This window comes from Diprion similis, chromosome 8 (assembly GCF_021155765.1).
Source record: "Diprion similis isolate iyDipSimi1 chromosome 8, iyDipSimi1.1, whole genome shotgun sequence".
In the NCBI taxonomy this organism is placed as follows: domain Eukaryota; kingdom Metazoa; phylum Arthropoda; class Insecta; order Hymenoptera; family Diprionidae; genus Diprion; species Diprion similis.
Genome location: NC_060112.1, coordinates 9,544,023 through 9,570,462, shown reverse-complemented (window position 1 = coordinate 9,570,462; position 26,440 = coordinate 9,544,023). Strand labels below are relative to the sequence as shown.

General features: G+C 34.9%; 3 protein-coding genes across 9 annotated transcripts; 1 reads left to right on the top strand and 2 right to left on the bottom strand.

Annotated features, from left to right (window-relative positions):
• Positions 1-544: 544 nt before the first annotated feature.
• LOC124409335 (presenilins-associated rhomboid-like protein, mitochondrial) lies at positions 545-4,576 on the bottom strand. Of its 4 annotated transcripts, none has more exons than XM_046886889.1 (8): positions 4,280-4,574; positions 4,022-4,208; positions 2,492-2,593; positions 2,106-2,271; positions 1,246-1,466; positions 1,059-1,160; positions 817-914; positions 545-725 (listed from the first exon to the last, which is right to left on the bottom strand). In XM_046886889.1, the coding sequence occupies exons 2-8, from the start codon at positions 4,169-4,171 to the stop codon at positions 626-628; spliced, it is 939 nt and encodes a 312-aa protein (XP_046742845.1). In that variant the 5' UTR covers positions 4,172-4,208; positions 4,280-4,574; the 3' UTR covers positions 545-625. The 4 variants fall into 4 exon arrangements, with proteins under 4 accessions (XP_046742845.1, XP_046742844.1, XP_046742846.1 ...); XM_046886888.1 differs by having other exon boundaries at positions 4,306-4,574; XM_046886890.1 differs by having other exon boundaries at positions 4,462-4,486.
• A 297-nt stretch (positions 4,577-4,873) lies between these two features.
• On the top strand, positions 4,874-19,805 carry LOC124409978 (mediator of RNA polymerase II transcription subunit 12). Of its 4 annotated transcripts, XM_046887995.1 has the most exons (14): positions 4,874-5,030; positions 5,238-5,863; positions 6,925-7,583; positions 8,332-9,112; positions 9,221-9,543; positions 9,623-10,154; positions 10,260-10,856; positions 10,965-12,640; positions 12,937-13,317; positions 13,964-14,423; positions 15,917-16,182; positions 16,721-16,885; positions 18,094-18,271; positions 19,332-19,403. In XM_046887995.1, exons 2-13 carry the CDS (start codon positions 5,320-5,322, stop codon positions 18,268-18,270), a joined length of 6,561 nt encoding a protein of 2,186 aa, XP_046743951.1. In that variant the 5' UTR covers positions 4,874-5,030; positions 5,238-5,319; the 3' UTR covers position 18,271; positions 19,332-19,403. The 4 variants fall into 4 exon arrangements, with proteins under 4 accessions (XP_046743951.1, XP_046743953.1, XP_046743954.1 ...); XM_046887997.1 differs by lacking the exon at positions 19,332-19,403 and adding an exon at positions 19,472-19,805 and having other exon boundaries at positions 4,874-5,863; XM_046887998.1 differs by having other exon boundaries at positions 4,874-5,863; positions 18,097-18,271.
• A 1,126-nt stretch (positions 19,806-20,931) lies between these two features.
• Positions 20,932-25,701, bottom strand: LOC124409980 (replication factor C subunit 4). The gene is made up of 6 exons (XM_046888000.1): positions 25,439-25,701; positions 24,351-24,626; positions 22,589-22,982; positions 21,966-22,079; positions 21,237-21,320; positions 20,932-21,121 (listed from the first exon to the last, which is right to left on the bottom strand). Exons 1-6 carry the CDS (start codon positions 25,549-25,551, stop codon positions 21,029-21,031), a joined length of 1,074 nt encoding a protein of 357 aa, XP_046743956.1. The 5' UTR covers positions 25,552-25,701; the 3' UTR covers positions 20,932-21,028.
• Between the last annotated feature and the right edge of the window lie 739 nt (positions 25,702-26,440).

The following is a 26,440-nucleotide window of genomic DNA, read 5'->3' as shown; positions in this document are numbered from 1 at the left end:
CAGATGTTTTGTACTTCATAAAATGGTCCTGGTTGAAATAGAAGTAGGTTTTCCAAAACCTCTCTTTCCACATCATTTTCCAATATATCAGACAGGCATGTAATGTCACTTGAAATGTAATATTTATTTTCCAATGTCTGTAGATGCTTTCATGAAAATAATTTTAAATGTTATATAGAATTCCATACCTCAGCAGAATTCATATGATATTTAAGATTCAGAAAATTATACATGAGGAATTATGCAGTTTCTATTCAACTCTTTGAAATGCATCTCTTCATTGATATCTCTTAGAGATACATTTTTTTTCTTTTTTGTTAGAACCCGTAGATTTCTCTACCTATCTTATCAATGTAGTGAAAATTACAATTGGAGTCGTAACTCATTATTACTAACTAACAATTATTCTAAATATTTCAGATAGTGGTCTTCCAACAAAGAATAAGATTTGAATTTCGTTTACTTTCCTATAGCCTTTTACACAAAAACACAAAGTAGTCACTTTCATTCTAAGTATTTGCTTATAAATTGTCTAGTGTTGTTACACTTTATTCAGCTTACATCCTCCATATAAATAGTTTACAAAATCGTAATGTAGAATTAATTTCAACGTGTGGAAAGCATATCATGAGCGAGACCGAGGCGGTCCTCTCAATTCATGCCAAAAAGTTAAAATCGGTTCACGCTTCTGCCAGATATATGCATTGCCCCATTTCTGCCAGAATCTGGTTAAATAATACAAATTTATAAATATGATTAACTGAACTGATCAAGAATAATAGTCGTTATTATTGCATACATTTCAGATATACTCACATTCCCCATGCTGCACCTCCTAAATGTCCTGCATGATCAAAAAACTGCCACTTCATTATGCACCCTATCGTATCAAGGCAGACCATTGCCTTAATTGCCTGTGAAGAATATAGATAGTTATTGTGAAATAAGTCTTGCATTTCGATGATGAGACTCCACAGTTCGCAAAAGTAGCATACTTTCTTAAGTAAAAACGATTGTGGTCACTTAATTTACAAAATGAGTATAATTTCAGTACACACCATATCACCTGTGAACGTCCACATTGGAAGAAAGATAACGCTGAGCCGTAAGTTAGGATACTGCGTGCAGGCAAAGCCCACAATTCCCATTATGGCTCCTGACTTAAATGAATTAGTTACGTTAGTCCATGTGCTGTGCAATAGAGATATTTATAGAAAGAAAGTAATGAAAATATCAACAACTCACAGCTCCAAGAGAAAAGCCTGGTCTGGAGAACAGAGTCTTGTAAAAGTAACTAACAAGATTTGACATCACCCCACTACTTAGATATAGAGCTAGAGTCTGTTCCTTGCCAAGTGTTGATACAACCGGTGAACTGAAGCTGTGCAAAACAAACATATTCGCAGCTAAGTGTAGGATCGTATAGTGTGAGAATGTAGATAACACCATTGGCCAACACAGCGCACCTTGGGTTAAGAAGAAAGAACACTATTAATGCGAATCTGATTTGATTCAGTTGATCGCGAATACTAGTATTCTGCAGGTTCAGTATGCATTTCTGGTTTATCAATTAAGACAGTTTCTGCATACCATTGAACAATTTTAGAGTTTCATTTCATTCATCACATTAATCGATAACACATTTTTTTGAGTGATCTGATTAGGTAAAAAAGTTTGATTAATCCAGAACTGTATCGATTAGGATTCATTTACATCTTGTTTTTCTCATTAGAATTAAATAATAGGAAGCCTCGTTTCTGACAATAACATCAACCATTTCACTCAGCGATATGTTTTGCGCTGCCACAATATCTCAAGAAAGGCTTCAACGAAAAACAGGACTCTTACACTTCTTGAAATTTAAACCTAGATATTTGGTTTAAAGTTTGAATAGCCATATGCAACACATTAAGCTTTAGCATTTTCGAAAAAAAAATTTCATAAATTCGATAGTAATAAGGTTTCGTATTTGATATAAAAAAATTATTTTTCAAGCTAAAAGCCATGTTCTTCAGAGACAATAGCATGGCAAAAAAATCAGCATGATCGTACACCTCTTGTGCAATAACTTTTCTCAGTTTTGGCATTATCCTAAAGAAACTTACTCGAATTCGGACTGGAGAGAAAATATCGTTGCATGGTGCCCTGAAGAGCTGGTACACGCCACGCGCCAAATACCAAGACATTTAGGAAGCAAATAGGAACAAATAACTTTTTTCCTTCATCTAAGCTATTCCACCAATCGTGAACCGTCGCCCTCCATCCAGTGCGCTGAATAACGAGAGCAACAATAGGTCTATATTTTTCTTTCCACTTCACCTTTTTCAGTCTGTTTTTTCAAGGAGCACACTTCCATTATTTTTGGACGTGACATAAGCTGTACATGATCTCTCGCCACGCATTTAAATATGACAAATACGTGTTCTTTGAAAAACAGAGCTTTAAATAATTGCATTATTGTAATTAGAAAGTGAACAACAACTTCACATACTCTTACTCGAGGGAACTCGAATCGATGGACCACCTTCTGCGTGCGAGCCCTAATATTTTCATATTCCCAAATTGCTGATCCAACTATTGATGCGCTACTGAACTGTAAAATAATAATGAAAAGAAATTTGAAAACTGGGCAAAGCTATTTCAAGTATAAGAATATGAATTTCATAGCAAATGTAGTTACATGTTTTGTTGAAAATTATAATTTTTTTTCATGTCCGCCTAGGCAAGAATGTTTAGTTTTTCCAAATTATGGAGAACATTCAGTATTTTGTAATCATATCAAGTTGATAGAGCCATTTTCAATGAATTGGTGAAATTCTAGCTGCCAGACACCTTGGTAGTAAATACTCTACGATAGGTAAACGCAAGATGACATATCGAAAATTACATTTTGAAAATAATTATCCAGTTTTTATTTCGATGATAGTAGCAAAATATGACTTGAGCGTATCGAAAGCTATTGTTTTCGTGGTGAGATTTTCAGGAAAATGTGGTGGTGGTTTAGGAAAAGGAGTTTTCAGGTATCCAGTGTGAATGGCATAGCAAATTCCCGCAGATTTTCCAGTTTTCCTTTCAAAAATTTAGATTTTTTTTAAGATACCTTAACTACTCTTACTAAATGAACTCACTTTTCTCACTCAAATCAAACTCTTTGCATTATACGCATAATATTTTAATTGTAGGTGGAAATAGTCAATCTTTCTCAAAATTCATTTAATTTTGCTTAGTCTCAATTATTTAACATTTCAACAAGTATTGGGCATTTGGAAATTTGGAAATATGTTATGGTGTATGGATTTACTTGAAAGAAAATCATGCCTAAAGATTATTTCAATTCAGGAATATGTATTTAGCAATGTGAATTAATTTTGGTGATCGATTATCAGCAACACTTTATATATGTCATAATATTAACAAGAACTCAAATTTGATTTATGAACTTTTTGTACTATGTAATATTTGTTTTCTACAGATGTAGTGCACACTGACTAGAATATTTGCCTTGGAGCAGTATTAATGGGAGAAATCAGAAAAATTATAGGGGCCGTGCTTAAATTGGGTTTCCATAAATTCTTTAGCAGTAGATATTTTAAGTATATTTATACTATGAAGCATATGCTTGCTAATTAAGGAGAACTCATAATGAAAGAGGCTCAGTATAAAGATTTACTTGTTAGCTCAAATATAAATAGCTCAAAACAAACTAAGTCAGGATTAAAAAACTGACATCCGTTTACCAATCGCAGCAGTTGAATTAATGAAGACCTGATCTATGCCAGCTGTACACCTACACAAAAGTGATTAACATTTGGAACACTTTAGCGAAACTTTTAGTTCCACTGACAAGGTTGTGGCTAACATTGTTGACACAGAAAAGTTCTGCAAGGCTACTCGCGAAGATTGATCAGAGTTACGGATCATTCCACATATGCTCTTTTAAATAACCACTTTCTTTCACTTCGAGCAAGAAATTAAACTAATCAAAAATTGTGATAACTCATGCAAATAAATAGAGAATTACCATAATAGAGAAGCCAACTGACTTCCATAATCTTGTAAAGTGAACAGGATCTGGTTTGATACTTTCACTAGCAAATTGCGGTTTGATTTGTTTGGAGGCATCGGTTACTCTTCGAAAACACCTGACGTGATGCAGGGTCGTTTGCGACATAGATTTTGGTTTGTGATACTGCAGACCAGATAGTAACCTTATTAAAGAGAGGAATTAAAATATTGTATCATAGCTTCAGATGCATGATGTGACATAACCACAATTTACCAAAGATGACATTTCTCAGTGTTTACCGTTTGCCTGACATGTTTCCAAAATTGAGCAACGCCTGCGTGGCCATAATTGCCTGGGAAATAATTATCCTTTCATTAACTTTGTGTACTATTATAATAATTTTTACAATCTTCAACTACATTATCAATTTCATACGGAAGCCCGGTTGTGCGTACTGTAGTGTGAATTTTCACAATTCTTCGTCCATAGGAATGACAATTAAAATGAAAGACTTGCACTCAGCGCACACCAGGTAACGCTGCTCTGCTTTATCGGCAATCCTATTGGTTAAGAACTCAGCAGCATTTGCCGCCGGTGAACACACATACAAACTCACCGTACTTTGCAGAGTTACACCGTTACAACCAACATAACCATAAGTATAGAATATATATACATGTTCATATGCTCTGAGGTTCCGTTATTAACAGTTATAAGCACTGACAGAAGTTTTGTGTCACTCTTGCCCTACAGGATTATCAATGAAACTGTCTCACTCCTAGGGAATTTTTAGTGTGAGACGGCTGTTTCTAGATTCATTTTAAAGCCGTGTAGTCGCGTAGGTGTAGCCCTTACTTCATGGTGTAGCCGTAGAAAATGCCAAGATGGCGTTGTGGGCAACTTGCCCCAAAGATGACAAGTTCGGTGAAATTTTAATCGTCTACCGAATTTAAAATACGGTTTTAACCATGTACATACATATTAAAATAACAGTATTCTGCTACTATACACGATTTATTTTTCTGTGAGCAATGAAGATTAATTTTTTTTTGTTTTTTTCTACGTTGTCAACTTTTAAAGGTTATATGTTGCATTGATCTCTCATGCGAAATTCTGTATATATTCATTAATCCCGTGTGGTTTTATTGCAGTTTTGTGAACTTTATGTGTGTTTAACTAATTGACTGATTGCCAGCTTCGGCATAATTTTTTTTTAAATATTATTTTGAAGGTTATAGTCTCGTTTAATTCCACTCTAAATTTGTGAACTGTATATGGGTTCTAGTTATCTTTGATCCCGTTTTTTACTTACCATGATGGGTATATTGTACGAAAAACGGCCTTTAAAAAGGCCAAGATTAGGCCCTCCCGACGTATATCCACAAGAGCCTAAGCAAAAGGAGGATGAGCTTACATTAGTAAACGTTAAACATGGCTTTGCTACCATGCCCCAATTATCTGATGAATTTGGAACAGCCAGGCACTGTAATGTGACAGCTGCAAAAGTTGGTGCATATTTCAACGGTATACTTGCTAAGAAAGAAGAATTTGCCACGATGCCTGATACAGGAAGAAAGAGACAGCAGATTAATCCAAAGGATAACTTTTGGCCTGTAACTGCCAGAACTAAAAATGGGATCGAAGCTTGGTTCAAAGATCTGTCTGGCTGTAAGCCTTTACTAGCCTTGGCTAAGAAAGCCCCTAATTTTAACAAGAAAGAAGAAATTTTCATGATGTTGTGTGAATATCAAGTGCCGATGCTGAGAGCTGCTTGGTTTATTAAATTAAGTTCTGCTTATACCGTTGCTGTTTCTGAGGCAAAAATTAAGAAAAGGCAATTACCTGACCCAACAACTGGTAAGATTCAAAACAAAAAAATACAATAATAATTAACATCGACATGTCTTGTTACAGTCTATCAAATTTGTAATTTTTATTAAATGAGCCAGATATCGACAGATATATTGAACACTTTATCTAAAATTATTATACTCACAAAATGGGCACAGGCTGAAAAATGGCAATTGCACATTGTTTTTTAGTTTATCATTATTGAGCTTTAATATTAAGTGGTTGTTTGAAATCTTTGATAGAATGCTATATCATATGTTACGAAGGACTGTCGGAATTCCATTTGAAGTATTAATGGCAACTAACCAGTAATCTTGATGTAACGATGAATTTTTAGGAAAAATCTCTTTTCCACAACTTGAGGTCTATCTGAAATTACTATCAGTAAAGTATAATTAACCAAATTTTATTTATATTTTGCTAACTTAACTTTTTCAAAGTCATCCTAGAGTTCCAAAATAGTGATTTCTTATGCAATGTTTCGTTATTTTAACATGACTGACTACAAATTCCTTGGAACACAACTTATTAGATTAATTTATGCCCATCTGGCTGTTATTTCTCTGAACTTGTGAAAAAGAATATTGGCAAACTGAATTCTATGTTGAGGAAAGTCAGTGAACTGAATCTCAGCTAATTTGTTTCCAGCTTATACTCAAGTTATTCTTACACTCATTAGTGGCTGTTCAACAATATAGTTTACAAGAATGTAGAATGACATGAAAGAAGTACCACATACGAATAAAATGTTTAGAATTATATACCACTTGCTACTTAGATTACTACTCATTACTCATGTACTAATGCAGACGAAGTGTTTCAAAATTTCATTGTGACTTCCGTGACAATTCGAATACATGTATTAACAATAATCTTGGACTTGTAAAATACATTGAATAGTTTTCTTGACATGATACAAATTTCATACTGAATATTTTCTGGAATTTTCATTAATGAACTTATGAATCAGATACGAATGAATTCTACTTATTGCAAATAATCTATACATTTAAGTCGAGTGGGAATAAATATTTATGCGGCAATAACTCGATCCTTTTTTCTTTTAGAATGGACTGGTACCTTGATAAAATTTCTAAAAGATCAGCTAACCAAATTACAAGAATATTACCATATGAATCACAATATCTCTAATGGCACAAGCAGCAGTACCAATGGCAGTAATCTGAGTAATAACAGCACCAATAATACTGTGAATAATCAGCCAACTACACCAAACCCAAATCCTGGGCCAATTGTGGGTCCAACTATGAACGAAGATCATAAATTAGCACTTAAACAGTGGCATTACTGTATTCAATTAGCCAAATACATGTTTGAGGAAGGATTGCTCGATAGGCAAGAACTGTTACAATGGATCTTAGAACTGCTGGATAAAATGAGATCTGCTCCGCTGGACGATGGGATTCTGAAACTCGTATTACCATTAGCCTTGCAATATCTAGAAGAGTTTGTTCAGTCGGAGTTATTAGCTAGAAAATTGGCATACTTGTGCTGTCGTAAAATTGCACAGATGTGCAGCAATGTAGAAAACAGCAATAATCCTCAAAGTCCTATGGTCACTGCCCCTGTAAAATCAGAAGTCAGCAATATAAAAGAGAATCCCGTTGCCCCAACACCGGTTAATCCATTAACCGTGACTTTCAACGACTATATTAACTGTCCACATCACAGAGACATAATCTTGGGATTATCGGTTATAATTCAGGTACCTTTCTAATTACATAGAGTAAGTTTTGCTTGGTCGTCACTAAATTAGACACTAAATTAGACAGAAAAGTCATTTTAATTGAAAAGTAAAATAAACAAACAAGACTACTCCACACAAAGGTTTTTGAAGAACATTTTCTAGGGTGCAGAAAGTCACTTGAGAATGAAGAATTTATTTTATAAACATGCATTGAAACGCATCTTCAACAATCATTGTTCCTAAAAGATAATTGGTCATTAATACCAAATTAAAAAGTAACTTTTATAAACTATGTGTATGCTTTGTTATTACGTATCAGATTTGCTAAAGATAGAGCTTGCAAAATCATGATTTTGTATTTCACCATTTTCAACAATAACTAACCCATCTGGAAATATGAATGAATTTTTTAATTATTCCAATGCTAAGTTTGATTGGGGAAAAAAAGGATGCTAATCAACTCGCACATGTGATTTTATGAATTGGCAAACAAGAATATTATTTCAAGACACACTTTTGAAATGCTTATCCAGCTAGAACCTTTAAACATACACCGAAGTACTTTGTATGCTGTGCAAGTGAGCAGAATTGAAGCTGTTTCAAACTAGTTAAAGTGTTCTTCAAAAAATGTATCACTCAATGAGGCCTTTCATTTCCTGTTCAATATTTCTCGTGTCTTGTCAGCTTTGACTAAGATAATCTGTTCTTAGTTTGTACAATCAGTAGACCAATGTTCTAATTTCCCTAATTAACTATAAATCTTTAGGTAATTACGATTGAGTGTCCAACCGCCTTAGTTTGGAATAGTGTCGGCGAAGGTAAAGCACCATCGGTTTTAAATGGGTCGCCGTTAGATCATCTGCCTAGTCCTCCATCAGCTTTACCATGCCCCCCTGCCAGTTCGATAAATCCGACGATGAAGCAGATCAAGGTTGCTCAAGAAAGTGTTCGCCGACGATCATTAGCTGCCGAAGGCCGATGGTCGTGTGACAAATGGCAGCAAAGCAGTGCCGGTATGACAACGACTAAAGTCTTAGCTGCTCTGGATGCTTTAGATCGTCACAGTTTTGACAGAATGGATGCGTTAAACTCTCTGGATACACTGTATGCTAAAATATTCACTGCTACACCTAAGGAAAATACAAATGAGAGAGACACGAAAGTTGAATATTCTCCCCAGCAAGATGCCGCTATTATAGAAATTTTATGCGAATGGGCGGTAAGTTCGGAAAGGTGGGGCGAGCATAGAGCAATGGCTGTGGCTAAGTTGTTAGAAAAACGTCAGAGTGAAGCTACTGGAGAAACTAACGACAGTGATGACAAAGACAGTGTTTGTAGTAATGCTTCACCACCAGGGTTGCCAATTTTTCAACCATTACTCATGAAATTTCTCGACACTGACGCTCCGATTTTAGACCATAGTTCTTCCCAGTCCAAAGCACAGTTCACCAATTTGGTTCACTTATTTTCCGAGCTTATTCGTCACGACGTCTTTTCCCACGACGCATACATGTGTACTTTGATATCTCGAGGGGATCTGATTCAAGGTAATTGTACGCTACATTAAAAATTTAGAGTATCAAAGTTGAAGGTATTCCACGATTTGAAAATATTATTACCACGTTTCACTGAAGTTAAGGCTATCAATACCACAGGACCAGCTGCTAGTAAACCAAGTACACCGAACAATCGTGAACCAATAGACGAAGACAGCTTATTTCCTGGAATTGATTTGAAACCAGCTAAACTGGAAGTGCCAGATCACGGAAGAACAATGGATTATGATGATAGTAAAATTGACGATGATTTAGATAAATTGCTACAACATATTAAAGAGGATCAACAGAATAGCATGGATGCTCCAGACAGTCCAAAGGAAGATGCCTTGGGTGGCCATAACGCACATGATGGGCTAGATTCTAAAAGTCCAAATCCATGTAGACATTTACTTTATACTACACATTTTCCATTGCCACAGGTACTGGCATGATTTTTCTTACTCATATATTTGAGACATAAGGATACTGAAAATTTTCTGAAACTTTTTATGGTTGCAGGATGAAACCTGCAGTCAACATGACTGCAATCAACGTCACGTTTTGTTGTATGGTGTGGGACGAGTACGCGACGAAGCAAGACATGTCGTTAGAAAAATGACAAAAGAAATTTGCAAATTATTTGGAAAAAAATTCAGCATCGATGTTGCAGAAGGTGGCAAAGTAAAAAAACACTCCCGGAGTGAATTCAATTTTGAAGCTGTTACTCAGAAGTTTCAAAACTTGAGTTATTTTGACCAACACGTCGTCACGTGGCAGTGTGCTACACAAGTCATTGAAATGCTGAATACATTCGCATTAGCTGGATCATCTTACTTACCTGTTCAGGAACATGTCGCATTCTTATTTGACCTAATGGAACTTGCGCTAAACATATACGGACTTATTGATGTTTGTATTCAGATATTGAAAGAACTGCCGGAGATTGAAGCACAATTGACAGTCAGAAATAGTCAGCTCATCAGAAGTTACACCACAAGCTTAAGTTTATATGTTGTTGGGGTGCTGAGACGATATCATTGTTGTTTATTACGTAAGTTATTTTTCAAATTTGGACCATGTTAATATATACATTCTGTCTTGAATTTGTTCTCCATAATTACATATCTTCAATCATCCAAATTTATTCAACTTCCAGTTGCTCCAGAACAAACAACAGCAGTGTTTGATCTCCTTTGCAAAGTTGTCAAGCATGTTTCGAATCCAAGTGACTGTAGTTCTGCAGAACGTTGCGTTTTAGCACATCTGTACGATTTGTACTCAAGTTGTTCATTATTGAAGACAAAGCCCCATGGCGTGGAAGCTTTCAGCAATGCCTACCCTAAAATTCGAATAGCTTTGTACAGCGCATTACTGCCAACCCCATCGAATCACGTTTACAATTCTCAATTCATGATTGACGTCTTTAGTAGTCCGAGGCGTAGCGGAAAAATTGAGCCTCAATGGGCCAGACAGTTGAATGAAACTCCGGCGAATCGTTATAGCTTTGTATGCAATGCAATTATTGTTGCTGTGAGCAGTGAGACTGATAACGATAAATTGAACGATGTTGCGATAATTTGTGCAGAGCTCACAGCCTGCTGTAATGCTCTAAGTGCTGAGTGGTTGGGTGTCTTGATGGCATTATGTTGTTCATCCAACAGTTCATCATTTTATATTGATGTTTTAAATCAAGTTGATGTTCAAAATTTGAATGTTCGTAATTCTTTGGCTGTGTTTACATCCATTTTGATTGGTAAATATTCTTATACTACTTTTAAACTGAGTAATAATCAGACTGATAAAAAAATTGAGAAACTGTCATAAATCTCTAAAGGCTAATCCTTGTGTGATTGTGTTGCAGCCAGACACTGTTTTTCCTTAGAAGATTTTGTAGTGCACATAGCATTGCCGTCTCTTGTAAAGGCTTGTAACGAAGGCCGTGGCGATGCCGATATGGAAGCTGAAGCAGGTGCTCTGCTAACTTGTCACCTACTCTTACAACTATTCAAAACAGTCGAGTGCCCACAACCGGCTTTATATTCAGTTAGCACCAGTCCACATCCACTGCCCAGTGGGAATCTGAGACGTTACAGTATAAAACTTAGCTGCGACAGACACTTGCTAGCAGCTGCCCACAATAATATCAGAGTCGGACCTGTATTGGCAGTTTTGAAGGCGATTCTGGTTGTTGGTGATGCTACTGCTGGTAAACTTCCGCCTAAAAAACCAGACATTCCAATGGCACACTCTAACAAAGCTGGTCCAGGCAGTGTGGGTGCTAGTGAGAGAGAGTCTATTAGTCACATATTGGGCACAAGTGACATCTTAGGCGGAGGCGATGATTTGGGTCTTGATCTTGGACTGTCGTCAAGCAATCTTAGCATGGAAACAGAAAATGTTAAAGGTTTGTCAGCTTTTGCTCAGCATGTACTGCGCCAAATATGCAGTCAAGAATGGGTTCTAGAAAGGTGTCTACAAAATCCCGAAGAACTTTGTCATCCCGACATGCTTTTGGACAACATGTTAACTCCTCGTCAAGCTCAAAGATTGTTGCACATGATATGTTATCCTGACACGCTTATCGACACATTTTTAGACCAGAAAACGCACATCACAAATATACTGGAAAACCTCGAGCAATGGAGTCTACGAATGTCTTGGCTCGACCTGCAACTTATGTACAAACAATATCCAGCGGGTTCGAGTGATTTATCGCAATGGTTAGACACTGTTGCTAAAGCAGCAATTGATGTGTTCCAACTCAATACTATTTCTGGTAAACCGGACAAAAAATCAGGTTCTATATGGCTGGTAGCGCCTTTGGTATCGAAGCTGCCTAGTGCTGTACAAGGTCGTGTTTTAAAAGTAGCTGGACAAGTGTTAGAATCTGGTAATTGGTCTAAAGCAAGCAGAGAAAAAGGCAGGTCGAAATCACCATCTCTCTTCAATCATCAGCCATTTTTATCTTTAGTATTGACATGTTTAAAAGGACAAGATGATCAGAGGGAAGGGTTGTTAACGTCTCTGCACTCACAGTTGACACAATTTTTGAATATGAGCAAAGAAGAAAAAAATATTGGCTTAGAAGATCCAAAAACCAGGGAAGTATTGCAGGATGCTCTTCAACTGAGGTTCAGTTTGGTGGGAGGAGTTTTTGACACAATCCAAAGAAATACCACCGTAACAACTGACTGGGCGATCTTATTCGTACAATTGATTAGCTATGGTGTCATAGACTTGAACAATAATTCGGAACTATTTACAACGGTAATAGATATGTTAGCAACTCTAATACATTCCACACTTGTTTCGGATTCGCAGTCTGAGAAAGATGAAAATAAAAAGCATTATCAGAATCTAATGAAAAAACTTAAGAAGGAATTAGGTGATCGAAATTCACAGAGCATACAATTTGTAAGACAGTTGTTACCTCTGCCCAAAGTGACAATGGAAGTTATCACATGCGAACATGTCGGCTGCTTGACCGACACAAAGGGCAACAAAATAGCTGGATTTGACAGCATTGATAAAAAACAGGTAACTCATTTAAAAATATATCTTCCGCTATCGAATTGATGAATAGAATTTCATGCACATTGTGTCTTGTTTGTTAATACAACTTTAATTGTAAAACATGTGCCAAAACGGAAAAAAAAGTTCCCTCCATCATAGTAAAGAACAGAAAAATCAATCTGAATTATTACTAAATTTTTTGAAAAGGCCAGAGATTGTGTATACGTAGACTTATTTTTGATGTGATACCAATCTAATATTTGATCAGAAATGTAATTTTTCTGTTTATTTCTAATACTTATAAATTTTTTCATTCATAGGGCTTACAAGTATGTGACTCGCAAAAAGTATCTGCTTGGGAGTTATTAGAAGGGCATAAAAATCCAGCACCACTGTCTTGGGCCTGGTTTCGAGCGGTGAAAATGGAAAGAAAACCATTAACTTATCAAGCAGCTCAAAAGTTGCTACGTTATCATACTCATAGTGCAATAAAACCTGCAAGTCATTATTTAGACCCACCGCCGTTACCTCCCGAAGATTTAGAACCAGATAAGAAGGAATCAGAACCTGGTAAAGCTGATACACCAATGAGTGTTGAATCCCCTGGCAGAACAAGTAAAGGAAAGGCTATGAAGCCTAGAAAACCTAGGAAGAACAAAGGTGCAGCTACTCCAACGGCACCAATACCTCAGCAAATGCAGGTACATCGTGACTGATTCATAATGTATTCCAGAAAAACTTGTGTTATTTACTAGTAAATTGTTTAACAGAGCGGACAAAGGTATTCTGACTTTGTACCAGAAAGTAAACTTTTGCCTTGACTTTCTTCCGGTACCCTTTGTGTTATTTCAAGTTATAGAATTGTACGCAGACTCTTGACACTACCTTTTCGAACGTGATTGAATTCATCACAATCTTACGCATTTCACGTGACATATTTTCTTACTACTCACAAGAAAATGATGGACAATACGAATCAAGGTTGAAAATGATGTTTTATGTGGCTACAATTAGAATGAAGTTTCGCGCAAAGTCAAATAATTGGCCGTACAGTGGTCTCTCAGTAAAGTAGATTGTTATTTTCCTTAATACAAACAGATTGGCTTTGTGGTAATTCTTACAGTCCATTCAGTAAAAACAACCCTTTCTTTCTCATTTTCACAGCTGTTGAAAAAAGTGCGCTAATTCAAAAGGTTCTAATGCTCCATCAAAACACTGAATGTGAAAAAAGATCTTGTGTGATTATTGTTTGTCAATTTGTCAAGGAAAAAAATTGGCTAGAAACTTTTATGCATTGTATATATAAATAAATTATTTATGTCTAATATTTATATGTTTTTATTCCAGCAACAAGGTCCACCACAAATGCAACAGATACCATATGGTCAACAACCACAGGTTGTGCAACAACAAGCAATGTTCCCAGGGCAACCACAACAACCGCAACAGCAATGGTACCCAAATCAACAAGGACCAACACCACAGCAGCAGTATGGTTACGGACAACAAATTCCACCGGCCCAAGTCACCGGTCTTCGATACGAACGTCCCGGCATGAATAACCAGTCGAAACAAACACTATCCAATATGCTACGTCTTCGCGTACCATCCAATCAGTTCATGGGGGGACAACAACAACCTGGTGCACCCCCAGGAGCTGGACCAGCTGCATACCAGGGTATGCAGAGACCACAGTTCATTAGACAGCAATTGCGAACACAGCATGCTGGCCCAGGGATAAATCCACAGCAAACTATGTTCCCGCCACAACAGCAGCAACAAGGAATATATGCTGGGATGCAACAAGGTAATTTATACTGAACTTTTTCACTTTTTACTGTATTACCAGTGTTGTACGTAATGTAGCTAATTTCATCTATGATAATCATCCTGAGTAAACTTGTTTATCTTATATAGTTAGGGCGTGTGAAGTTCATCTTTCATTCTCATCTACACTGATCACAAAAATGAAGAAGGCACTCATTTTTACTTACAAAAACCAGAAATTTTAAAGATGAAAAAAATTCTTTCACAAATTTGTTAAAGAATATTTGAAAGCTTGAATCATCAGCATCACGATGCTTTTTGCAGATTTGGTCGACGTCAATTTTTTTTCTCGAATTTATGCCTCAGAAGCGACATGTGTAAAATTTGTAGATTGAACTTCGAGTCCAGAGTGCTGCACGAAGCACAGTAATTTTTTGCATAGATTTCTAAGCTAACAATTTTGAAGTGGAAAGTTGAAAATGCTTTTGTTGAATTTGGTGTACAATTGTTTTTCTTTTGTCAAGTTACTTTTTAAAAAACTGATCAAACGTAACAAGCGAACAAATCTTTGAGAAATGCTTTTTAAGAAAAGGGTTCTGAACATTGAATTACCTTTTTAACCACATACCCAAAAATCGAATTCAACCACTTTTGCAGGGCTGGGTCTCTTGCAAAGAGTATTCTTGAAAATGATCAATACAAACTTGAAATTTCACTTGACACAGCTTACATAATAATAGTGACCTAGGCTTACCTCATAAAGATTAAAATGTTCCCTACAAATCCCTTTTTGAAATTGGTTCTACAATGTTTTTCTGTCGAAATAAGCAACTTTAAACAGGAACGCATGATTGCAATGTTACCTATGGCATTAGCGTTGCCCAAGGTGTACCAGGTGAATTTGCACGGTAGAATCTAAACCTAGTTTAACCATTTTTTGAGAAAAGGATTTTTCGCAGAATTATGCAACTTTCAAATTTCTGGTTTTCTGAAGTGAAAATGGGTGGCCCCTTAATTTTTGTGACCAACGAAGATAAATCAGCTGTTCATCTTCACCTTTTTTTAAGCTATAAAGATGAGATAAACTGCTCTCTGAAACGTAGGTGACACCATTCGGGAGTCAAGACTCGGATGTGATTTTGCAAAAATAAATCTGTCCTTGTTTCAAAATACCTACATTATCTGGTTCATTCCAATAAATCTTGTTGCCCCAACAAAAAAATTATTCACAGCAACAATATCCTTTTTTCAGCACCCACATAAGAATATTTTGCTTAATTAACAATACTTTTTTCTCAGTGTATTAGAAATCTCTCTTTATTTTCGTCATTCTAATTATCTACATAACATTGATGATAATTTAATCTAGACGAATTTGTGTACAGATAATCTTATATTCATCTAGATAAAAATACTCATTATCTTGTACAACACTGTCTAGTGCTAATCGTTGGCCTTGCGTGAAGCTAACGCGTCGAAAGTTATTGTGAATCATTATTCGATTGATATTACAAGATCGATGGTCACTTTCAGGAATGAATCAAAACTATGCAGGTTACGGAGGGCAACAAATGTTGCCACAACAGCAACAGCAGCAAATGTTACAGCAGCCACAGCAGCAGCAACAGCAACAGCAGCAACAACAGCAACAACAACAACAGCAGCAACAGGGCATGATGAATCAGCAGCAAAATATGATGTTCCAGAACCCACAGCAAATGATTGGTGCTCAGAGAGGACAAGAATATATGCCGCAACAAAGAATGCAGCCAGGTGCTGCTCGGCCGCCTTATCATCAGGTATGAAGAATCAAAATGAATGTCTACTATACTGCAGTGTATTTTACATACATGTATTTAGTAGATTTTATAAGAAACAACATGAATGGGTAGGGAGAGATACCACTTTTACCATATTTTCGTTGACTTATTCTTTTTATTCATGATACGTCACTTACTGTGTCAGGTCCACAGCAAACAATTTCAAAGCCTAACTCCTTGTAACATCCATACATACATGTACACACGCACTTCCATATAAACAAGTAGAAACACGTAACTTACAGCTGAGAATTATCGGATGTCTAGCACTCAGGAGAAATGTACAAATTTGAAAAAGTTACAAGAAAATGAATGATAAAAGAGTTAAGTCTGCTTGAGTGATAGTCGTATTCAGGTCTTCGATTCTACTTTGGAAAAACTGGAATTACCAAGGAACTTTCATACAGTTCAGTCGCTGGACACCCCGAATTAGAAGTTTCACCTGAACATGCAATATCATAGATATTATACATATTTAGAGTTACTAGTATTTTGTTGCATTCAACGTATTTTAAAGGCTCCAAACGTCACAATGAACACTATGGGGCCAATGGGTGGGGGAGTTCAAAATCAACCAGCTCCCCCATATAGACAAGCTAGTGGCAAACCTGGCTCAGTTGGAGTTGCTGGTGTTGGAGCAGGTGGTGTTGGTTTACAGCAACAAAATCAACAGTTCCAACAGGTAAAGTTTATTGCAATCCATGGACTTTTTTTAATTTTATTTCTAATTATTGCATTGTTCCAAATACAAGTCATCCCTAATGTAAGTGGACTACAAAAAGCTCGACTGATATTCAGAACAATACATGTGTGCTAAAACTCGGCATAATGCATTAATCATTCTAATCTAACGCTGATCCTAAAGAAATCATACATTTGATAAAAATTTGTTATATGATATGTAATGGGACATTGCACATGAGCTGAATCAGTTGCCTCTCAGATATTTTGTTAATTCTGCATGTCATTAGTCTTTGGAAAGTTGAGTTCTCGTCCTAATGGATTGTCTAAGTAATGATGCATTAATTACATAATTTACAATCAAAAGGTTTTATTAATTAAGAAATAAATGGCTCCATCATCAACATTGCTAGGGTATAAGTTTTTCTTTCAATAGACGCTGTTACCAAAGAGACAAGGAAAAGATGATCGCTAAAAAGTAGATTCTTTCATTATTAACGATGTGGTATTTTCACTAATGTCGTCTTTTTTTGGGACATGGTTTAAATAATTAAAATTTTTCCGAACACCAGTACTAGGGTAATATCCTATTCATACGTTTTTCAAAGGCAGATAGTGGTTACGAAACCTAAGTGAGATAATCGGGAATTTTTGAAAACATTTTAAAACGTTTCAACACCGTGTCTGAGCCGAATATTTGACTTTCAATGCAACTTCAATATGATTTCACTGCAGTTATTGTTTCATTCTTTTTTATATTATTTCTGTATACAAGCATGGAAAAGGAAAAGACGCGGATTTTCAGTTTTAGTTTAATACTCATACTCTGTTTCAAGGCTCCATCTACCTGAGCATATGCAGCCAGTTCCTGCTATTAAACAGATTGCGAGTATTGCGAAGTATTGCGACAGACCATTGACAACTATTTGTATATTATGAACTTATACAAGAATGAATTTCAGATGTAGATCGAGCAGTTCTATTATTTTCTCTTTATACCCACAATTGATTCATTTATTTTTCAGCAAAGACTTTGATTGAAATTTATTTACCTCCACTGAGTAGTATTTGAAATTTTACTTTGTCTCTATAGCAGTAAGTTGAAAAAATAAGAATATATTTAGTATAAAATCAGGGACACCTTAGTTATTGGAAAAACTGTCTTTGTATAATATTTCTTTAAAACTGACGTTGCAAACTGACCAACAGCAGGCCATAAACCAGCAACGCATGCGGCATATGTTAGCCATGCAGCAGCAACAACAACAACAACAGCAAGGTGGAGGTGGTGGACAACAGCCGACACCTCAATTGGTAGCTCATCTTCAACGACACTCAAATCAACCACCCCAACATCCTTATCAACATCAACCCCCGCCGTATTGAGGTAAGGCTAAATATGACTCAATATTTGTCAGAATTGGACAGTTTTTCTTCACAGGAATTACAGTTTTTGAAAATCTACATTCAAATAACAAGCTATTATTGTACGTAGAGTTACAATTCAACAGGTGAGTTAGTTGAGTAAATTGAGATAAGAAGTTCTTTTGCTTGAGATGAATTATCAAAAACCGGTAAATGGAAATTAGTTATCTTATTTTCATTTTCCTAGAAAAGTTTATTGTTGATACTATTTATGTCTAAAAAAGTCACATGGTCTTTTATGCTGGTTTGAAAATGATGTAAAGTCAATTTTCTAAAGATTTTATGTTTTATTGATATTATTGCAATGGCCTAAATGTCACTGACAGAGACCCATACATAAGTATTGATGATGTGCGGTTGAACACAGGGTGAAAGTGGATTTCATATGCATAAAACAACTATTGATATATTTTAAAAAAAAGTTGTAATATGACTAAATTATGATACGTAATAAGGAGATTTTTCTACTGGTACAAAAGGATGCAACCCTAGTACATCATATCCAGGTAATAGTACATTTTAAATACTTTCAGCTCTATATAGTGACACAGAGTGAGCAAAATTGCTCTCTATATCATCCACCCTCGTATACAGCTATCAACAACAGCCAACTGTGAAATATCGAATTAAGGGAAAAGAGATTGCTTAATGTATTCTAATTGGTTGAATGAAATCTGTGAATTCTTGGCGAATTTAGTAGATATATTGATGTTGCAAACTATTTTTCAACCAAAATATTATAACTATTTGCATCCTTAGTACCCGCATAATTGAAGTAAAGGGTAAATTCGTCCATTTTGCTATCTGGGTGATGTGTTAACGAAGTATAGATGGAGATATGTTCATCAACCTAGCATTTTACTTTATCTCAAATCAAGTAACAATAATTTAATTTTTTTTTTTTTTCACACTATATAGTAAAAAATAATTGTATCGGTCGGATTTAATACTCACAAAATATTCATAATTTAATCATTGACTATACTGAGATGTATATAAGTTGTTTATATTATTTTTTACAGAGTTGCATTTCAGTGAAGCTAATATAGATGCACCTGAAGCGTGTCTCGTATCCGACATTGAATGTGAAAAAGTAAACTAGTAGATTAAAGTTAGTGTGGACATATGTAAGTGTTAGTGAATTGATTGTACTTAGTTTCGGTTATCACTATCAGTTGCATTATGGTCTAGAGAAACTGTGGACGACACTTAAGTCTTAGCAGTGTTTTAGTGAAATAATGGACCAATTCCTGTGTGTGAACTAATGATATTTCATTAGAAAATTTACTGTTACCTGAACCTAGATTTCAACTTGAAATTTCTTCAGGATAATCCGCATTTTCCAACAATTGTATGTGTATATACTAGTTACATAAATTTAAATTAAATGAATATTTGTAAACAAACCACACCATGTCTTCATCTACTTCTAATTATGAAAATAAAAATTGAATGAATCGCAGAAATTATATAACATGAGTATGGATATGTAGATTAAGTAATTCTGTGTTTTCACTGCCTTTTTAAACGTGAGTTACTAAATAATTCAAAAATGCCCTGAAACTTTTCGCATATTATCTTCTACCCTTTCACGTCCATGACGAATTGTATGAGAACCTTGAAATTGTCACCCACATGGCGTCAAAATCAAGAATAGCTGCAACTGGAATTTACTATTCATGTCACTTTTGGCCCTGAATTTTAATGCATATCAAAAACATGAGAGTTCAAGCATTTTGAACATTCTAATTGTATAACCCTTTCTCAAAGTGTTGATACATTAGCTTGTGTTATAAATTTTTTTTCTGAATTATGTCTATTTCATAGTAGGGAAGTTATTACCTGAGTGTTCACAATTTCTCAACAATGATATTCATACTATTATTCTTTTCTTTCAAATTGTTGAGGCAGAACTATAAAATCTGTTCACGTTTTCATGGTTATCAGCCCCAGTGAAAATTTCTATTATTATGAATTTTCACAGAAATTGGAACATTTCGTATTATCTCTGACAAAATTGTAACTATGCATAGTTTTTCGTAAAGAATTGTTTACTATCGTTAAGAACTGTAGTATCTTGCAGATTTTTTACTGAAAAAAATCAAAATTTTCATGAAAATATACAATTTTTTATGACAAACTATGCATATTTCAAACATTGCATTCATCAAAATATACATAGAAACATAAAAAATATTGTAACTAAAAACTTGTATATCAGATTACGATAGGACAAGTGAAACTGATTAGTACAAATAATCTGCATATAGCAAACCCTGCCCACCTGTAGCGATAGTATTCTAATTTCCGACCTACTTGGATCACGACCCAGACAAATCAATCTCTGCTGCATTTGTTTCTTTTATATTACATCCCACTTTTCTATTGTTTCCCAAAAATTGGCCCTCTTTCAGTTTTACTCCCACTATGTTTTGAAATCTCATTTTTACCTTCCAACTTCAGGTATCCTTTTTCTCTTCATTCCCCATCACATTTTCCACACTATCCTGACCTTCTCAATCTTCAGCTTGCACGTCCATTCTATTATATCACAACTGCGCTGTGTATTACTACCGCATTAAAATTAGAAGTCTCCTATTGTGAAGTTTGAGTAACTCATTCATCGACATACATAGTTCTTTATTACAAAAAATATATAGATACATAATTAAAATTAGTTCTGCATTCGCATTGAAATTTTAAATCACTGAATATTATTTTAATCAACTTCATAGGCTTTCATGATACCGCAGCAAAGATCAATTAACTGCATATATTCACTACCTCCTTCCAACAATCGATAACTGCATTCCTATTGAAAAAAAAATCAATTAATAATTAGATTTTTATTCGTTTACTTCATAAAATAAATGACCTATAAACATCTTTATTTCATTACTCATATGAAAAATTCAAATGGTACAGACCCCAAGTTTTTCTCCAATTATCGCCTTTTGTTTGTCAGAGAGTTCGGTGGAATAAACAATTTTATCATTCAATTGTTCAATAACCTGCAACGTATATAAAGTAAATGAAAATGAAATACATATTTTGCACGGAACTAATATATTTATTTAGTAATATTTACAAACGGAAACCATCGTGCTTTCGATGCAATGTAAAAATTGAATATCTTAAAAACTCAGACTACAAAGGGATGTCACGATTATTATTATTATTGTAAATGATTCAATAATACTTGTGATACTGGATAGAATACATTAGAGTAAATTGTTGACTCAAAAATCCATAATCTTCGGACTTTAGGAATTACTACATTTATAGTTATCAAAATCTACACTCTGTTTTTATGCACATTCCCAACAACAAAAATGCTTAATCTTTCATTTTATAAATTAGTGAAATTGTCTATAAGTTTATCACTTTCTGGATCAATCCAAATACATAAGTTTTGAAGCAATTTTTCTATATTCCAAGAAATTTTATACCATCAATATTTGAGATCTGGAATGCTTCGTACCAGCCATACTGACAGTGATGCCTTTGAGACCATGCAGGAGTATATTTATTTACATTATTTGAGGTTTCTTACTATAAATCATTTAATCACATCTCAATCAAAAAATTAAGTTTCTATATTTATAATCATACTTGGGTAAAATAAAAATAAAAAAATTATTGTATTCTACACTTGCCTGTGATACTGCATAAGCTTCCATCATGTAATTGTCGATGAACATTTCCACTTTGCTGTAATCCTTTGATTGGCACATTTCAATCATTTCATCCAACCATTTATCAGGAATCACCTGTAAGTAACTAAAACAGTTAATTACACATATAGGATGATGTGATATCAATGGTTTGAAAGATTAGTGTTTTCTGATAGCCCGGTCTTTTCCCTTCATACTACATCTGATTTCATTTTGGAATTCAGAACATTAGAATAGGTACAATTACAAAAACATTGCGTAACATAATAATATTTTAAAGTCATTATTTCAAAAATTGCTTCTTTGAATACTCAGGTTATGATTACTCCAGAACTGTTTAGGGACAGTATGAAGACTGACAGTATTTCAATATTATTACCATCATTACAGACTAGAGCTATGCAATTGATCGATTAATTGAAATAACAATTAATTGAAAGTTCCGATCAGTCTATAGATGAACAATTGATCAGGCCGATTGGTCGAAAAAACGATTAGTAGACTGATCGAAGAAATAATTAATTGAAGCCCACAATCAAATGATTAATCGTACAGCTCTTACTCAGTAAAGTAAAAAAAACTTCACACAAGATAAGTATGCTAACCCCGGTGACTTCCAGCACATCATCTATTGCAATTTCGGCACCTTTGCCTTTTAGTCGTGCTACAGATTGTAAGCATGTTATAGCTCGTCTCATATCTCCACCAGACGCATCAACTACCTTCATCAATACAGGTTTATCTGCTTTCAATTTTTCCATATTGCAAATTAGTTCTAGTCGCTCAATGATTTTCTCTTGGCCCAATGGCTTAAATCTGAATTTCGTGCAACGTGATGTTAACGGTTCTATGATCCGAGAGACGTAGTTGCATATTAGGCAAAATCGTGTGCTGCGAGATTCACGTTCCATAGTGCGTCGTAACGCTGCTTGAGCAGCATTAGTCATGCTATCTGCTTCATCGAGAATTATTATCTTATATGGAGGGCACGGTTTACCACTGAAATGTAAAAAGAAATTATGATAAATACGATTTGCAAAAAATATTCAAATACTTGTGACAGTTAACAAATTACATGCATTTGATCTATTTAAAGAATTTCTCCAAACATTTCACAAGTTGTGATTCAAAATGATTTAGAATTAATTGACAATGATGTTAGACTACTTCCGTTATTGATTTATCCAAATTTATTACACATTAAATACTTGAATTCCCTATGTGACAATATTATTCATCAATTTGAATATAAATAAGGAATTTGTTCTCAACTCAATTGGTCCAGGGTGCTCATATTTTTCAGTTTTGTTGTGTTATGTGAACTAGATATCTTGCAGCTCATGGAGTAGTAATTCAGATTTTTAGATATAGCAGAATAATAAGTGGGGTGTTTGTTTTATGTCAAATCAGTAGACAATTTTCCATGAGATTTTTTAGTTTTGTTAACGCTTTTTCACATAAGAATACTACCCTTCGAGGACTTACCAAAAATTTTAGATTACTATTCAACAAGTTGTTTTCAACCTGTGAATTTTCAAACCATTTCTCAAAACGTCCCATTGATTTTCAAAACGCAAAAATGAAATAACATCAAAGTGGAAGTGAATTCTTAGAATCCATTTTTGTCCGAGTTTCGTTAGTAAGAGAATACTTGGTAAAATTTTATTAATTAATTGCCTCAGAATAGAATAGTTGTCACACGAAATATTGAAATAACATTACATTTGTTGGAAATGATACTCAAAAATCAAACCTAAGGAATCTGCAATGCATATTCCCACAGATGTATGCTGTATACAGACAAAAAGTTAAAAGCTTAAAACTTCCAAATCTTCTTTAAAGCAAATTTTATGTCCCGTTGTTAATAAGAGCTGTTGTGAATTTTATAACAACTCCTGAGTTCAACTGGGAATATCTTTCCACCAAATTTAACAAATGCTATGTCAAAATATTTCTCAAACCTTTTACTAAATCATCATTGGCAATAGATATTTGTAACTATTCAAAGTCTCTATGATTGCTAATTGATAGAACTCTGCACTGCAAATTGTCGATTATGTGAAAGAAAGATCTAGATATGCGTTACACTTATCTACTAGATTGCCAACTTTACCCTATTGAAATCAACTGTATAAAATTGGAGATGTAGAAACTTTTAATCTAGTCAGCAGACACAAATAATTACTCTGGCGATTCATTAGTCTCAAAAAGATACATGAATTGAGACTAGGGGCTGCGATTCACATACTAAATTGCTTTATGATACTGATTTTCATAAGGATTGTTTAATGCATGCTAAATGGTTCAAATTATAATATGGATTTCAAATTCATAGGTAGATGATATAGAATTAATTTTTTCACTTACTCGGGTCTTGTGCCGCTGGCTGTTAACTGTGCGAAAGTTTTGACTTTGTCTCTGATGACTTGGATGCCACGCTCATCAGAGGCATTTAATTCTAGTATCCTATCCTTGTACATGTCCCCAAACAATTGTCTGGCTGCAGCTAATATTGTGCTGGTTTTGCCCGTACCTGGTGGGCCATAAAACAACAGATTGGGGAAATCGCCACCAACTAGACATTGTTGCAAAACTTTGACTACCTCCCCTTGTTCAACAACATCCTCTACAGTTTTGGGTCTGCTGTGGAATTGAGAAAAATGTGCTTAATGTGTTGTAATCGAATTGTGACATTGATCTATACTTTGAATCGCCGCATATTTAGAAATAATGATTTCAACCAATTGTGCCAGTCAAATTTGATAATCTAAATATACAACTGAAATATGTACGGAGGTTCTTCTAGTCAAGTTTCTTTTGGAGTGTTATTTATTGTATTGCAATGTCCAAATTGAGCATTTCATGCCAACTGAATGAACGCCTAACCCTCACCATCTTGGCTTTTGGACGCGTACATAATTTCAGCATTTCACACCCTCAAGTAATGAATTAGATTTCGTTAGTAATCCAAAAATTTATTATTGGTACTCAACGTCAGTACTGATGTCAGATTTCAATCGAGCTGGTTCAGAAATCAGAAATTCTCCTTGCAAAATATTATGAAACTGCGTAAATTAACCTCAATATTAGTTTATAAGATTGAAGAAATTTTTTAAACTTACTATGATCCAATGTTTTCAACACATTCAAGAATGACTATAATATTCACCCCATAAGAATTATGTTTGAAATATCTATGTATTATAATGATCTAACCAAAGTCTCCTCACGAGACTCAGTGCTAAAGATTGGGATTTCAATCGTTTTTCTAGTATATTAGTTCAGTAACCGATCCTGAAATTTTTTACATACGAAATTGAATGCTTCAATTGCAACTCATTCAATAATGACCCACATGTTGGAGATATCATGTCGCGAATAAACAACTTGAAAATGATTTTTTCATATCCGACAAACAATCATTACAATGAATAAACAATATTACTTGAACATACTATTTTTCAACCCATGGTGGTGTAGGTCCTTTACGCTTATCCTTTGAGCTCGAACTTGAAGTCGGCTTTCTGTCACTGGTGCCGAGCTTACCTCTTTTCAAAAAGCCATGCATTTTTCAAAATAATGAACGGTGTCTGATGAAAAACCAACCAACGTATCAAGTTCGCGCGTTTTCACGTCAGAACAAAAAATTCACGACATGCGCAAGGTACTAGTTTTCCTATATTCATGGCCTTGTGAACATAGCCTATAGGAATTAGTAAAAACTGCCATAAGCATAGAGATATTATAAATAGAGAGGCCAAGATGGGGTCAGCTTGAGTGGAAAGGTAGAGCCAAAGATCCTACAAAAAGGTCGTGCGAATAGGAAGACGGAAAATCGATCTATCCTTGCTTGTATACACACAAAACTGCGTATGTTTATGTTGCAATTTTCCATTAATAATTTTGTTAATATTATGAATTCTTGTAAAATTTAGCTTTTAAACTTGAAAAACGCTCAAAAGATAGTCAGTCGTGATCACGACTCGCTTTATGTATATGATAAAATATAGCAGGCGTGCGTACCACTTTTATGGAAACTCGTGATTGGAATGATTCTTTTATTGAAGCTCAAAAGTTTCAGAAGTTGGCCACAAAATTTGTGATTGCAAAAGTATGTATATAGTCTCAAATTCCAAGTAGCAATCCAATGTATCGCTTCTTAGAAAACAAAACAACGTCTTCATCTGGGAGCCCCATAGACTCATAGCTGATCTTGTTGGACCAGCCTAGGAATTTCCCGCTCTCATGCAATTTTTTTTTGTAATTATAGGTAACTTAAAAACTGTTGGAAACATTAAATACAAAATATAATCCGTTACAATTTAAGAACAGCCGCGTCAATTCCTGAAATGGTCAAAGGTGATTTTCTAAACTAAAAACATGGAGATCTTGTGAAAGGGAACGTTTTATTTTTCAAGTCATTCTCTTGTTCTTTTTTTTCATTGAAAACAGAGGAG

Coding starts and splice junctions, on each gene's coding strand:
- LOC124409335 (XM_046886888.1), bottom strand. CDS start 4,352: ATGGCCACGCAGGCGTTGCTCAATTTTGGAAACATGTCAGGCAAACG. Junction 2,272..2,491: donor TCGAGTTCCCTCGAGTAAGA/GTATGTGAAGTT, acceptor CTCGTTATTCAG/CGCACTGGATGGAGGGCGAC. Junction 915..1,058: donor GGACGTTCACAGGTGATATG/GTGTGTACTGAA, acceptor TATTCTTCACAG/GCAATTAAGGCAATGGTCTG.
- LOC124409978 (XM_046887997.1), top strand. CDS start 5,320: ATGATGGGTATATTGTACGAAAAACGGCCTTTAAAAAGGCCAAGATTA. Junction 5,864..6,924: donor ATTACCTGACCCAACAACTG/GTAAGATTCAAA, acceptor TTTTTCTTTTAG/AATGGACTGGTACCTTGATA. Junction 12,641..12,936: donor ACAGCATTGATAAAAAACAG/GTAACTCATTTA, acceptor TTTCATTCATAG/GGCTTACAAGTATGTGACTC.
- LOC124409980 (XM_046888000.1), bottom strand. CDS start 25,551: ATGCATGGCTTTTTGAAAAGAGGTAAGCTCGGCACCAGTGACAGAAAG. Junction 24,627..25,438: donor CCACCATGGGTTGAAAAATA/GTATGTTCAAGT, acceptor TCAATTCCACAG/CAGACCCAAAACTGTAGAGG. Junction 21,122..21,236: donor TAATTGGAGAAAAACTTGGG/GTCTGTACCATT, acceptor TTTTTTCAATAG/GAATGCAGTTATCGATTGTT.